Genomic DNA, 15718 nt, shown 5'->3' on the forward strand with positions numbered 1-15718 from the left:
ATGTTTCTAAACCTTGGGCGTAATGATGGATCTCCTAAAAAATATGATACATGGGAAAAGATGTTTCTTATAGAAGGTATCTGTGGAACCGTGCACAATAGGCTTATTATGGGTTCAGTGGGCTCAGCTTTCTACCTGAATGTTCTTTAGCTCTGGAAAATATAACAGTATAGTACAAGATACACTTATTTGTTTTGTAAGTGGGGGCTATGTCTGTCTGGTACCTGTTTGGAGCCTTCTTCATATGGTCACCAATGAATGTAGCATTGGTCATGCTCATGAGTGTATTTGCCAGGGATATAATAGACATCAAATGCTGTGTAGTGACCGCCCGTGAAACTCCATACGTTCCTTTCCCGAGTCCTTCGCTAACAGACATTTTACGTCCTACACCTACATTTCCATCTAACGCTTTATAAACTGGCTGGTTGAACCGTGGAAGCATCAAGGACATGTGGCCACCTCTTGAGAGCAAACCAAAAGACACAGGGCAGTGTGGTTTCAGCATTCCGAGGCGCTCAAGGCAAACGTCATCCAATGCAGAGTTCAAGCCCCAGGCATGGAGACATGACATGAAAAGTTTTGCGGTGTCCATAGTAAGGTTGTACTCAAGCAGAGTCAATGGTTTGGATTTGCTAGTGCGGTACTCGGGGTCGCTTTCGTCCCGCTTCTGTCTCATCGCTTCTTCGTCTTCATCTTCATCGTCGAGGAGATGTTCTTTAATGTTTTCTTTGATAGTCTCCTTCACCTGTTGGAAAAGCACTGCTGCTCGTTTACCAGCCAAGAAAGACCCTCCTTTGTCAGAACTGCCAGATGCTTTCTGTAAACTCTCGGGGGACGTCAGTGCAGTATTTGGCCTGGAGGCTTCTTCAGTAAGGAGCTGAATAATTAGGGCCTCTACATCAAAGAAGAGCAGGTGTATGTCCGAGTCCGTTACATTTGTCTTTATTGCTTGAACCGTCAGGGAGTTATGTGAATATTTAGGCAAATTCCCCTGCAAGAAGGAAAAGAAAAAAAAAAAGTTGTTTTTCAAAGAGTCAGAACTGCAGCCCTAAAAACATCTGACAGTTTGGGAAGACAAATGTCGACCTTCAGCGGAACACTTCCTCGCTGAATTACAAAATAAACCCTTTTAATGTTTAATATTACCGGCGTGTTGTGACTCGCTTTAAAATCTCCACTTCGGACAGAAAATATGTTCGGCATTAGAGCAGTGACCCGAAAAAGGGGTTTTCTATGGGGTAAGAATGAATGATAATATGTCGGATGAGTAATGTGTATTCAGGGGCTCTAATAACTCCTATCGGCAACACAAAAAGGCAAGAACGTTACAACTGGAGCAGAAAAAGAAAGCAGCTTAGCATGAATATGAATCCCTTTCCAAAAGGAGAGGAGACAACTAATTCAAGACACCTAGGTTTCTTTTGACCTTGTTGCCCTTTTTAAGCTGCACAACAGGACAGGGGAGCAGCAGCTGGGAAGGAGGCGGCGGTAAACAAAGGGTGTTCGGCTGTCCTGGGGGATTTCGGCCATTCTACAAAGACAATTCAGAGGATGAACCCATTACACATAAGCTGGAATACAGCTAACGACATTGTAGGGCTGATAGGAGGAGAGACATTTTATCGTACGCGCCAACTTTGATCACATAAGGTTTATACGCCAGAAGTCTTTTCTTTGGGATCAAATTCAGCTTTATTCAAAGATTTGCATTCAGTAGAAAGAATAAACTCACCATCAGGTATTTACTGACTCACTTACAGATTACACAAAAATAAAATAGAATAAAAAAAACATTATAAAAGAAAATGTTACTATTCACCTAAAAACAAAAATAAAATAAAAAAAATAGCATTTTTGGTTTGAGTCAGAATTCTTCCTTTTTGTATAAACATTATTTATTATGTCCCAAATATATCGGGAAGGAGACTGGCTACAGAAAATGCTCCTATTGCATAATTAATTCTCAGTGAAAGAATTTATGGGCAAACGTTGATAAGGTAAAGGAGGACAAATGTAAAAATACTATAGTTCTTTTGCCTTCAAAGGGGGAAAAATAAAAAGGGGAGACTTCCATTGTTCAGTTGGGGCAGCCCCATGCAGGTGTGCCGATATTATACATCAAAGGCCGTTTCACTGTCATCTTGACACAAATTGGTCATTAAGTGCTGAGCAATACTGCTGAATTAATGATGCGGCATACATCATCGTGGTTAATAGGTGGAGCTTAATGAGGCCATATTCATCACTTCTGGGGTACAGCTATATGCCTGGGGCGCCTCTCTTTGACCTAGAGGTGGCCTGGATCCCAGTACTACCATTAATATTTCTTAGAAAATAAGATGTCTGTCGTTTAAGCAAAAGTTTCGCTCAGAAGACAAATAAAGGGCTTTAAATCACCGGAGAGGAGGATGGGGGGGGGGGGGGGGCACGTATTTCTGCATTGTTCTGTACAATCAGAACAGGTTTTGGAAGTGGAGGATTTTGGGGTAGGATAGCACATAGCAAAAATTTCCTTTTAGCCATTCTATATGGTTTGGTTCTTAAATAAGCAGCTTTAATTACAAATGTTTGCAGCATAAACTTAGATTGTAAGCTCTACGGGGCAGGGACCTCCTTCCTACTGTGTCTCATACCACATGGCACTTATTCCCTGTTTATTTATATATATTGTATTTATTTATTGTAACACTTGTCCTCCCTGTGTGTAACTGTGTATAATGTAAGATTGTACAGCGCTGTGTAACTTTGTGTCGCTTTATAAATAAAGTTATGCATACATAAACGGAGTCTCGCAACATAAATTAGAGGCAGTATTTCAAAAACGAATTTATAACAGTTGACTGTAGGGCATTTCTTAATGATTCACAAAGAGGATTATTTGAATGCTTGGGGTAACTTAAGATGGCCATATACATACCCACGTGTGGGCCTCCGAATCATAGTCCCCATCATTTTCTTACCATGGAGATCAGTCGTTCGGACAGGTTGGCTAACGATAAGATCTGCGAATGTATTGACTATCTGGCGATACCCTTGGGGGACCTACAATGGGAGTCACTTTGGTACGATTGGTGCTGCCAACTATTTCATGCTCAGAACATCCTCCCATTTGTATTTTTAGGGCTTTATCCTACAATTTCAGTCCGAATATTAGTTTCAGATCGTTATTTAATCATACGACCGATATCCGAACGTTCGTCGGAAGAAGAAATCTGAACGTTTATGGCCAGCTTAATACTCAAAAAGTCACGTGTTGCTCTTGCCAAGTATAAGATAATCAGCGAGTAGCATCTAGCAAAGGCTTGGAAAGGCAGAGATAGGATATCCGGCATCACATGCACTTACCTGAAGATTCTGCATCTCCAAAATTTTCTATTTCATCATATTTTTACACAATTTGCCTAAATTATTATATAATATGTATTTAATATATTTCCACTTCAGCAAGTTTTAATGCCTGCCTTACCCAAGTCTCCTGAATATTACATTACCTACTGTATAAAGATTATAGCTGGGAATGCACCGGAATTCATGAATTAGACATCATATCAAATATCCAGTTTTGGTTAAATATGGAACCAAATCTGAATCCTAATTTGCACATTTAGATCTGAGATAAAATTCTCATTTGCAAAGAAAAAAAATTAATCCATTCAATTTTACAGAGAGCCGTGACAGTTCGTAGCAGAGTTTTGAGGGTTTTTTGCAGCATTATAGTGATCTCGATTACTTTTCAAATTTTTCAAAAGTTTTCTCAAATTAAAAAAAAAAAAAGCAAACAATTTAAGCTATTTTTAAGTCAAGGCTTCAAGATTTTTAAAGTCTAAGTTTTTTTGAAAAGTCAAAAATACTTGAATTTTAACAAACCTGTCTCCAAATGTTTAGCCATACTAAGGGGCAGATTTACCAATCCACGAATTCAAATCCCGAATGGGAAAAATTCGGACTGGAAACGAAAATTTCTGAAGATCGCAAATATCCCGAAAATGCTTACGGAAAAATCGTATTAGTAACGATAATATCGTATTGGCGATCCGAAAGTCACTAAATTTTCATACCGAACCATTGTAAACAGCGGTAAAACCTTTCCGTTTTTTTCGCGCAAGCGTACGAAAAAGTCGTGCGGACGCCCGAAAAATTCTGCGAAAATACACTCGGAGTGTTCGGGCTTTTGTAAATGTGCCCCTAAATCTTATCCTGAAGAATTCCCAACTGAACCATTTCTATTTACAACACTATAGAGTTATGGGATCTATTATGGGAAAACTCATTATCCAGAAAGCTGCAAAATACAGGAATGTTGTTTTCCATAGAGACCTGTATAATCAAACACATAAATACAGTACCTTGTATTCGATGGTAACAAAGATTCATGAATCCATGTTGGAGGCAAACAACCCTACTGTTTTTAGTGTTTAAATGTTTCTTAGTAGCCATAAAAAATGGTGATAAAATGCCATTAAGCCCCACGAACCCCAGGTCCCAAGTATCCCAGAGAATAGAATACAGTTTCCACCTCGAACTAGAACAAGAACACAAACCTCTTCTGAGATGGAGGTAACTCTTTAGTAGGGTCATCACCACCTGAATTTGAGGTATTTTTCTTTATTTAACTAAACTATTCCAATCAGAATGAATTGTGGATTGGTTGTTAATAAGCCTGACTCAGTGAAACATGGCAAACAAGTTCATCTGATCATCCAAAGAGAGAAGTATATTCTTGAAGGTAACCGAAGGACTATCATGTATGCTGGAAGACTGAGGACTAAAGGAGGCCATACACGTAGCAATAACGATTTTTCGTGCAGCCACTGGTCACACAAAAGATCGTTCCCACCCTCCACTGACGTTCAGGGCTGAATCGTCAGATATGGAGGTAGAAACAATAGGAATTCTACCTCCTTTCGCCGATTCAGCCCTGAACGTAGATTTTGCTTGGGCGCCCGATCAAAATCTTTTAACCTGCCTTTTCAACCGATATCCGCAGCCATTTGCAATATCAGTCGCCTCTTCAAGCCACTATACCCGCGCCGAATATTGTACCAAACGAGGTTTCGTAAGATAATATCGGCTTATAACCCGACTGATCGACGAGTTGACCGATATCCACAGCCTTTCGCGATATTGGTTGCCTTGTCGAGTCGCCATACACCCTCCAATGATATCGTACGAGACCTGTGCGTGTATGGCCAGCTTTATACTAAACACACAGAGACACATTTCTCAAAAATTGAGGCGGTGCTTGTGGTGAAAAACCTTGTACATCAATATATGTGCAAATTATTTTCTGAAATCCTTAACACACAGGAAAAACTGTGAAAAGTCACCAGAAAAATTTAGCAGTTAAAAGATGGTGAATTTCTATAGAAGTCAATGGAACCTTAATTTTCCCAGTTTATAAAAACATCCGATGTTCACAGCCTCATTGAAAGTTAATGGAACAAGGTGATTTGAGCTGGAAATTTTTTATTTATTTTTTTGTATTTTGTTTAAATAATGTACAAAAAAAAAAGGTAAATCAGCCACCCAGAGGCAGATTTATTAAAATGTAATTTTTGAATCTGAAAATACTTGAAAGCTTGAAAATCTCAAATTGGACATTTTTTAAAAAAAACCCTCAAAACTTAAAATCTCAAAATCTCAATTGCTTCCTAAAAAAAGGATGAAATCATATCCTACCCTTAATTTTTAAGGAGTCTGCCAAATTTCAAAATAATCTTAAAAACTCAAAACTCTTAAAATGGCTCGAATTTAGAAAATACAACTCCTATTTTGCACAAAATAACCAGCTTTTATCTGCAATATTTTTGAATTCCAGTTTGAGTCCTTTGCACTTAATAACTCTGGAAAAAATTGAGATTACAGAATTTGAATTTGCTATTTGTACTGGGAAAAACCTCAATTTGCAGTCCATATTCGAATGATAAATTTGCCTCCCAGTAGGACCTGGAGAATAACCAAAGAGAAGATCTAAGAAGATCAGGGTGAGGCAGACTAAAAGGAGGAAGAAAGCCAAGACCTTCTGTATGTTCCGTCGGCCACAGGGGCATAAACGAGCAGCGTACACATCTCCCCACCTTAAATGAGGGCTAAAACTGCTGGTGTTTATATCCTAAGGCAAAGCATAATGAGCCGTGTGAATACTTCATGAATTAAGAAGGATTTCACTGTAGTGAAACGGAGGAAAATATCATGGAACTAATGTGCAACATAAATCATCTAAATGTAGAGCAGATTAAAAGAGAATTTACGGTTATAAAGATCTGAAAATCCAATGTAATTCTATAGGATATAAACCAAAAAGTATTAGGTCCAGTGCCGTGCCAAACTGAAGTATCTTGAAAGGTTCCTCCAAACTTACCTTTGATATAATTTACACAGAAGCAACCGGAAACAAAAACAACTTTTCTCTGCCTTTCGCTTCAGCCCCTCGGAAATGTGGAAAGGACCATGTCTACAAGGGAGCTAGGGCCAGGTATTATAATCAGCATTTTTGGTTTTATCCTACTATTTAGTAGAGATGCACCAAATAGAGACTTTGGCTCGATATTCAGGCCAAATCAAAGCACATTAAGGATTAGGTTTCCGCTAAATCTGAATCCTTCAAGTCTTGATCACAGAATTTTTTTTTTATTTTTTGAAAATTGTAATATTGAAGTTGGAGCTCGGATTCAGTTCGCAAATGGATTTGGTATTCAAACTTGAAAAGGTAACGCCAAGCACACCGGACAACAGGATATTCTTTGTAAAACGCCTAACGCGTTTCGTACACGTATGTACTTAATCGTAGGCCTATGATTAAGTACATACGTGTACGAAACGCGTTAGGCGTTTTTGCTTTTGATGGATAAATAAAGATCGAGTTTTAAAAAGAATATCCTGTTGTCCGGTGTGCTTGGCGTTACCTTTTCAAGTTTGGAGATTTTCCTTGGCTACGGGTTCGGGGGCCTCGAGCACCCGGACCACTACTGGACTACGGTGAGCCTTGTTAACGCACCTTGATGTATCTATAACCTTTTGAATTGTGTGACCGACCCGGGGTGTTCACACCCGGGCCTTCGTTTATACTTGGTATGATGTGATTTCTACCACTCCAGTACTTAATATATAATTCAGTTCTTAATTATTACATACGTTGCTTTAGTGCGTTTTCTTTTCAATAGTTTGGATTTGGTATTCAGCCAAACCTAAAAAATTATTGATTTGGTGTGTTCCAGTTCCAGGTCCTTAAATCTTCCTAGCTGCCTGGGTTACTAACGGGATCTGCCCAAATGCACTTCATCTATGGAGAGAAGTAGGATCCAAAGACAAAAATAACTCAAACAAAATAAGGATGACTGCCAAGAACTGAATGTCTAAATGGTTGAATATAATAAAGCTACTAATACAGGCATGTTTTCCAGCAACCAGCTACAACGGTCACATGTACGAGGCATGTACCAATGAAAATGAGCCCCACACTCATTCATTTAACCATGAAATAAACCCAATAGGGCTGTTCTGCCCCAATAAGGGGTAATTATATCTTAGTTGGGATCAAGTACAGGTACTGTTTTATTATTACAGAGAAAAGGGAATCATTTAACCATGAAATAAACCCAATAGGGCTGTTCTGCCCCCAATAAGGGGTAATTATATCTTAGTTGGGATCAAGTACAGGTACTGTTTTATTATTACAGAGAAAAGGGAATCATTTAACCATTAAATAAACCCAATAGGGCTGTTCTGCCCCCAATAAGGGGTAATTATATCTTAGTTGGGATCAAGTACAGGTACTGTTTTATTATTACAGAGAAAAGGGAATCATTTAACCATTAAATAAACCCAATAGGGCTGTTCTGCCCCCAATAAGGGGTAATTATATCTTAGTTGGGATCAAGTACAGGTACTGTTTTCTTATTACAGAGAAAAGGGAATCATTTAACCATTAAATAAACCCAATAGGGCTGTTCTGCCCCCAATAAGGGGTAATTATATCTTAGTTGGGATCAAGTACAGGTACTGTTTTATTATTACAGAGAAAAGGGAATCATTTAACCATTAAATAAACCCAATAGGGCTGTTCTGCCCCAATAAGGGGTAATTATATCTTAGTTGGGATCAAGTACAGGTACTGTTTTATTATTACAGAGAAAAGGGAATCATTTAACCATTAAATAAACCCAATAGGGCTGTTCTGCCCCCAATAAGGGGTAATTATATCTTAGTTGGGATCAAGTACAGGTACTGTTTTATTATTACAGAGAAAAGGGAATCATTTAACCATTAAATAAACCCAATAGGGCTGTTCTGCCCCCAATAAGGGGTAATTATATCTTAGTTGGGATCAAGTACAGGTACTGTTTTATTATTACAGAGAAAAGGGAATCATTTAACCATGAAATAAACCCAATAGGGCTGTTCTGCCCCCAATAAGGGGTAATTATATCTTAGTTGGGATCAAGTACAGGTACTGTTTTATTATTACAGAGAAAAATTTAGAATAATTTAAAAAAAATTGGAATTAGTTGATTAAAACGGAGTCTATGGCCTTTCCATAATTCGGAACTTTCAGCATAACTGGTTTCCGGATAACGGATCCCATACCTGTATATACACATCTTTTTTTTTTTTTTTTTTTTTCATTTAATCATTAACATTTTTTTTAATTCTCAGCATTTTTCCAATACATTTTTTTCACTAAAAATGTATAATTCATTATTTGTAAAGGTAACTGGTATTGAAAGCAGTATCTGTCTGGCTGTTTATATTCTCTACACTGCTGCTTCTGACTCCTGAACCAATGTAGCAGAAGCTCTCTGACATTAGACGGTGGCTGACAAGCTTATGTTTCTCAGAAGGAACAGTGGGGAGAATGAAGGTGAGAGGGTAGAGAGGGGAAGAGCAGGGGCACTAGAGACATGGTACCAATGTGAGAAGCCAAGACAAGAGCAGTCAATAAGCAGAATAAGCAGCGCACAGAAATGAATGGCTGGGATTAATAACAAGCAGAACAATAGGATCCCCTGTCACAGCTCAGTGTCTCAGCGGCACAAACAGAATGGAAAGAAAGTACATGCTGTAATGCTGCTCAGCAATTAATAAACATCATAAGGGGATGCTTTTCCAACTGGATAATTTGGGAGCGTTGCCTTTCCATTTCTGTATTAAGAATGAAATGGTTAAATGAAAGGGGTGAGATTCTGTATAAACTACTGGTGCCATTTCAGAAAAGGGTAGCCTTGATTCAAAGCGTTGGTATCTGCTGCCCCCTGCTGGAAATACACTGTTACTGTAGGCTCCTTGGTAAGGGGAAGTTTATTCAAGGTTAAAAACAAAAAGGTGACGAATATCGATGGAGTCCAAATTCATAAAAACGTCTATACAAACGGCAGAAAGAAAATTCCAAGGGCAGATGAAAGATAAACTTTTCTTTTGGCCCTCAAAAATCCCAACAATGCCACATGTATAAGGGTGAAGACACACAGAGTTACTTAGTAGCAGCTACTAAACGAAAGAAAATCCCCTGCCATAGACAATACTGAGAATTGCCTCTGCTAAAACACACGTAGAGACAGTTATCAGTAAATGATCAGCATTGTCTGTTTCTGTAGCCTTGACAAGTAGCTGCTACTAGTAGCTCTGTGTGTCTTCACCCTAAAAAAATATAGTATAAATGTTGTTATGGAGGTAATACTCAATATTATGGCTAATTATAATTCTGTTCATAGAATTCACTGGAAAGAGAAATGGCTGGATTTTATATAGAATCCAATGCTTCAGGTTTTCTGCCTGTCTTATCACATTGTATCTGCTATTTGGAATTACCTCTTACCTAAGATCTCATTCTGAATGTCCCTAATATTATCCCATGGCCCATTTAGATGTTCAGAAGATTGGCCTGAGTGTGAGCAAATTAATAAGTAATGTACAGGATGGGATCTATTATCCATAATGCTCGGGATAAGGGATCTTTCCACAACTTAAGTCTACTAAAAATCATTTAACCATTAAATAAACCCAATAGGGCTGTTCTGCCCCCAATAAGGGGTAATTATATCTTAGTTGGGATCAAGTACAGGTACTGTTTTATTATTACAGAGAAAAGGGAATCATTTAACCATGAAATAAACCCAATAGGGCTGTTCTGCCCCCAATAAGGGGTAATTATATCTTAGTTGGGATCAAGTACAGGTACTGTTTTATTATTACAGAGAAAAGGGAATCATTTAACCATTAAATAAACCCAATAGGACTGTTCTGCCCCCAATAAGGGGTAATTATATCTTAGTTGGGATCAAGTACAGGTACTGTTTTATTATTACAGAGAAAAGGGAATCATTTAACCATGAAATAAACCCAATAGGGCTGTTCTGCCCCAATAAGGGGTAATTATATCTTAGTTGGGATCAAGTACAGGTACTGTTTTATTATTACAGAGAAAAGGGAATCATTTAACCATGAAATAAACCCAATAGGGCTGTTCTGCCCCCAATAAGGGGTAATTATATCTTAGTTGGGATCAAGTACAGGTACTGTTTTATTATTACAGAGAAAAGGGAATCATTTAACCATGAAATAAACCCAATAGGGCTGTTCTGCCCCAATAAGGGGTAAATCATAAAAAACCCACAACATTCAGAGCGGTCAACCTAGGAGTAGCGATGTGCGAATATTTTTTGCGGTCATGTAAAAAAAAAAAAAAAGTTGTGGTTGTGTCAAAAAATGTCACACGCGTCAAAAAAAGTTGTGCACATCACGTTTCAGCAAAGTGACATGGGACAGATTCGCTCATCACTACCTGGGTGATGCGTAGATTGGGGGATGCTGCGGCTAGCGCAGGAGTGAAATTTTTGCAGAATATCGGTGACATCATATGTCAAAATGCGTCACTGGCGCTTAAACAACTTGGTTGTTTAACCGACTAACCCACTAGATGTGACCAGAAGCCGATGTACTATGGTGGAACAAATCCCTACCCACAGATGGCCAAAGATATTCTATTTTTAATCATCTCCGAGCCCTTTTAGCTGCACACATGGGAACCAACGCTTGCCGCCGAGTGTGCGCTTGAACAATATCAAATCAATCCGGAGTTGCCACTCAGCGCAAAATCCCAAGCTACAGGCGGGGTCGCCGGTCGTCACTACCAAGTCCATGACCACAGGGCAAAAAGGAGATCAAGTCAATCAGCCCCGAGCCGACGAGATGGAAGGAAAGGTCAAGCTGAAACTCGCCTCTCCGAGCGCACTGCAGAAATATAGGAGGTTATTTACGTGGGAATAGAGTCGCGGGCAGCGTTCATTAGAGCAAAAGGTTTCAACACGAGCCGCTTTTGTCTGGGTGGAAATAACCATTAAACCGACACAGAACAACCTCATTGTTGACTTTTAAGGAACAGAGGAAAACAGAGAAACGTGTAATTCGCTGTCACAAACAACAGCATCAAATTCCCAGAAAACCTCTAAAGCCATGAAGCAAATAAAGATGTTCCGGTCGTAACGAGGGACCTTCCATTGACTTCTACACCATCTCCCCAGCTTTTAGTATTTTTCCTTTTGGATTTGTTCCGCTTTTGTGGCCTAATAAAGCACCAAAAAATTGTGGTTTTTTTTCCACAACAAAATTGTATCTTGGCACCAAAAAATATAAACAGTAAAAAAAAAAATAAGCGTTAAGCTGCCCATACACGGAACAATAAAATCATAGAAAACCTAGTTTCATACAGTTTTCGGACCATGTGTGGGCTCAGAACTATCATGCCGATAACTGGCAAACGATTGGATTCGAGGTTCAAAAATTTCGGTCGGATAAGGATAAAATCTGCCGATATCCTTTGGGGACCTACAATGGGAGTCACTTTCATACGATTGGTGCGTGTAACTATTTCATGTTCAGAACATCCTCCCATTGGTTATTTTTAGGGCTTTATCCTACAATTTCAGCCTGAATGTGAGTTTCAGATCATCGCGTTTAAACGTACGACCGATATCTAAACATTCGGCAGAAGAAGACTGAAATCATAAGGGTGAAGACACACAGCGATTATTTGCCGCAACTTTTAACTTACACAGTAACCTATGGCGGGAAAGTCACTGTGTCTTCGCCCTAACTGGTTAACTTTTGATCATTTACTACAGTGCCAATAAAACAAGGTGGACAAATAAGAGTGAAGACAAAGCTACTAGTAGCAGCTACTTTTTCAAGGCTACTAAACTCCAGAAAATCCCCTGCCATAGACAATACTGAGAATTGCCTCTGCTAAAACACACGTAGAGACAATTATCAGCAAATGATCAGCATTGTCTATTTTAGTAGCCGTGACAAGTAGCTGCTACTAGTAGCTCTGTGTGTCTTCACCCTAAGGGAGGTGACAGACGGGGAGATTAGTAACCCAGCGACAAACCTTCATTGCCGCGGGCGACTAATCTCCTTGCCCGAAGTTGCCTTGACAGGAAACTTTGGGCGACTTCCGGAAATCGCAGCAACGCGTATGCCATCCCACCAGCGAGTTACATTCTTGCCGATGGCATTGCGGGGAGATTAGACGTCCGCAACAACGAAGATGTGTCGCGGGGCGACTAAACTCCCTGTCTGTCACTGCCCTAACGGTCAGACTAGTGTAGCAATTATGTGCAATAATGAAGTAAGATAAGAGATATAAGGATAAAGAGATACTTTTCTTCTGTAAACAAAACATTAATGGTTGTAAGGATGTGATATAAAAGAACAAAGCATTCAGACCGCTGACTGACTGGGGTGAGACGGAACGATAATCACAAGACCGTAAGAAAGCAGATTGGCTCATGTGTAAAGCTAAACGCAAGGAAAATGGTGGGAAAATCTTTTCATCAAATTGACCAAAAATGATATTTAATTATTTTGAAATTAAATGGTAGAGTGAATTATTTGTTATGTACACAGTTTATTATTTAGAAATAAAATGTACCCCATAAAAATCCCGACAGTTTCCCTTTAATGTAATAAAAGGCTTGAATATGGTTTGGAACAGTTCCCTAAGCCCTGCCCCCTGTCCCCTGCTAATCCGGCACACGTGATGTCAATAAGGAAAGAAACATCCCAGTGCAGTGCATTGTGGGTTATGTAGTTCCTGCATGCTGTCTGTAAGCTGGGGAGAAGTCGTTACAATTTGTAACATCAGTGTTTTAGTCCCTCCTCCCCTGCCAGGGTTTCAAATGATGCAGAAAGGGAAGAACAGTTTTGCAGCTGGATTTCAGCATATAAAAATGGGATTTATTCCTACTTATTGAAGGAACAGATTACAGGGATAGGGATATTAGGGGTTTCTGTGATGTGTGGGGCTCTTTAACAGGCCGGGGTCCCCCTTTAACATTTCAAATGTTCACACATTAAACACGTGTGTTTTCTTTGTAAGGCTTTTGGGGAAACAATCCATTCACATCACTTATACAAGATATTATCGAGGGGCTTGAATATGGAAATGTTTAATTGTGCGCCTTTATACACTGACCCCCTCGTACATTAATATCACTGTCCCTTTAACAGGCAAAAAGCTAAAATCTCCTGCCCAGTCCTTCCTTCCTTCCGCCTCGAAACACGAGAAGCAAAATACTAAATTATTCATCCGCCAAGCAGGACAAGAGCAAACTGTTCAAACTGTGCCCGTGAAGGCTCAGCCAGTGGGGAATTATTGTATTACCTGCCCAACATATACTCCCTCCATCAGGGGAGAATAGCATTTCTTATAGGCTGCGGGGGAACCAAGTCACTCCCACTGCTTTCTTATATAGGGGAAAGCACAATAGGGGAAAATGTCTTTATTAAGTGCCCTTCCCGGCATTCAGTTAGGCTGTAGGATAAACAGCAAGTTCACTCAAGTCTTGTATTACTGCTTTAAAATATTTGTCATCAAACCGTTCTGGCCAATGAAGTCGCAATGTTTTTATTTAAATAGAAATATTCTTTATTTTGTCTTCAGAGGAACAGTTAAACCACCTTTCCAAATATCAAAATTGAACAGTAAATAAAGAAAGACTATGAAGGTTTTCCTTCATCCAGGTCATGGTATAGAAGAAGTAAATCCAATCATTGTAAGCCCAGTAATCATTGAAGACATTTCACTATTCATCTGAGCAGCTTCTTCAGTTCAACTGACTGGTATGGGAAGTCCTCAGCATATAAGGATTAGTGGAAGAGTATATATGCTGAGGACTTCCCATACCAGTCAGTTGGACTGAAGAAGCTGCTCGGATGAGTAGTGAAACATCTTCAATGACTACTCCCCAACCCCTTGGATGTGGCTCTCAATGCCACCAAACCAGGTAGCTATCTTTGAATTCCTGACTTGGGGGCAAGTTTTTGAATCCATGGTGCACAGGCAATCTCTGGACATCTGTCTAGGACAGGGTTCATGGTTCATAGGACAAGTATTGCAAGGAAATAAGTGGGCAGCTCGGAATGAAATGCCCTAAGCCCTACAATATCTGGGACCCTGTCAGTTGTAGGTAGGAAGGCCAGGTCTATTGTGCCAAACTGCAAGTATATTGGCCAAATGTGGCCCTCCAAGGTATGGTTACAGGCCTCTGCCTGCCTATAGCCTCTATGGACAGTTATGATTGATATCACCTTTTTTATATGATCCAGCCCACAACTTGGAAAGTGCCATACCACAATAGGGCAAGGACTATTGGTTGGACAGTACATAATGAGCCCCAATAAATCTGGTTTGCTCCAGACCCTTCTTTACCCCACAACCATAGACAACCCATGCACCAGGGGCAATAGCCGATCACATATACTGCGGCACAGATACTCTCTCATCAACTCTATGTCCCTGCGATGTTCCTCGGCCAGGAACGGAAGCATCGTGTTTCTATAAACGCTCTATGTGATATCTCTTCACGGGAGGGCAGAGCGAACACATCCTAATGATCCCATCAACATTCATTTTTTATCAAGCGATTATCTCTTTGGCAGATTCATTGTTTTAAGCCTTTTTCTCTCCTATAATTGTTTTCTTTCAAAGCTTGGCAGCAATTACCCCGGCACGAGGAAGCTCTGCCATCCCAAGCAATGTATTTTACAATGCAGAACAGCGGAGTCGGTGATAGTTCCAGCTATTACCCCTGATGGCACGATTAAATGTGCTATTAACTCGGGGAGACGTGCGGATCGCATAACGGCCAACAACGGCTCACCAAAAACACTTCTATAAATCGTCATACCCAAGGGTTGTTTGCCCCTCATCAGTAACAGAAGGCCTATCACGGCTGTATATTGATGGTAACACGCCTAGGAAACATGGATGAACTAGAACACACTTATACATTTCTTTGCAATATCTATACCAGGGTATTAAGGACAGAATGTGCATGTTTACCCCCTTAGGTTCTATTACTGGATCAGGTTGCAGTCTTAACCTTGCATGAACGGTCATTGCCTTTCAAGGCAAGGTTATTCCTTCCCTGAAACCAGGCCAGGACTGGCAATCTGTGGGTTCTGGAAAATGCCAGAGGGGCTGCTGTAAGGTGCCATAGACACTCACTATTTATTGGGCTAGTGGGGGCTGTTTGCGTACTTGAAATGCCAGGACCTATCTTGAATCCCAGTCCAAACCTACCTAAAATACTTCTACTGTGCTATAATAATCCCTTTTTTTAGGGATTATTATAGCACAGTAGAAGTGTTTTAGGTAGGTTTAGGGGCTTTAGCCAAGCACTCTGGGGTTGTGGTATGGCATATAGGGTAAGTGACC

At 39.9% G+C, this 15718-nt stretch overlaps 1 protein-coding gene across 5 annotated transcripts in view; it reads right to left on the reverse strand.

Annotated features, from left to right (window-relative positions):
- Nucleotides 1–15718, reverse strand: part of wdr7 (WD repeat domain 7) — a 228509-nt gene that overhangs the window by 172831 nt on the left and 39960 nt on the right. For all 5 annotated transcript variants that reach the window (XM_018090767.2, XM_018090674.2, XM_012956678.3 and 2 more), the window contains 1 exon segment: nucleotides 225–994. In XM_018090767.2, the coding sequence (XP_017946256.1) occupies nucleotides 225–994 (770 nt within the window).

This window comes from Xenopus tropicalis, chromosome 1, assembly GCF_000004195.4.
Source record: "Xenopus tropicalis strain Nigerian chromosome 1, UCB_Xtro_10.0, whole genome shotgun sequence".
Classification (NCBI taxonomy): Eukaryota; Metazoa; Chordata; class Amphibia; order Anura; family Pipidae; genus Xenopus; species Xenopus tropicalis.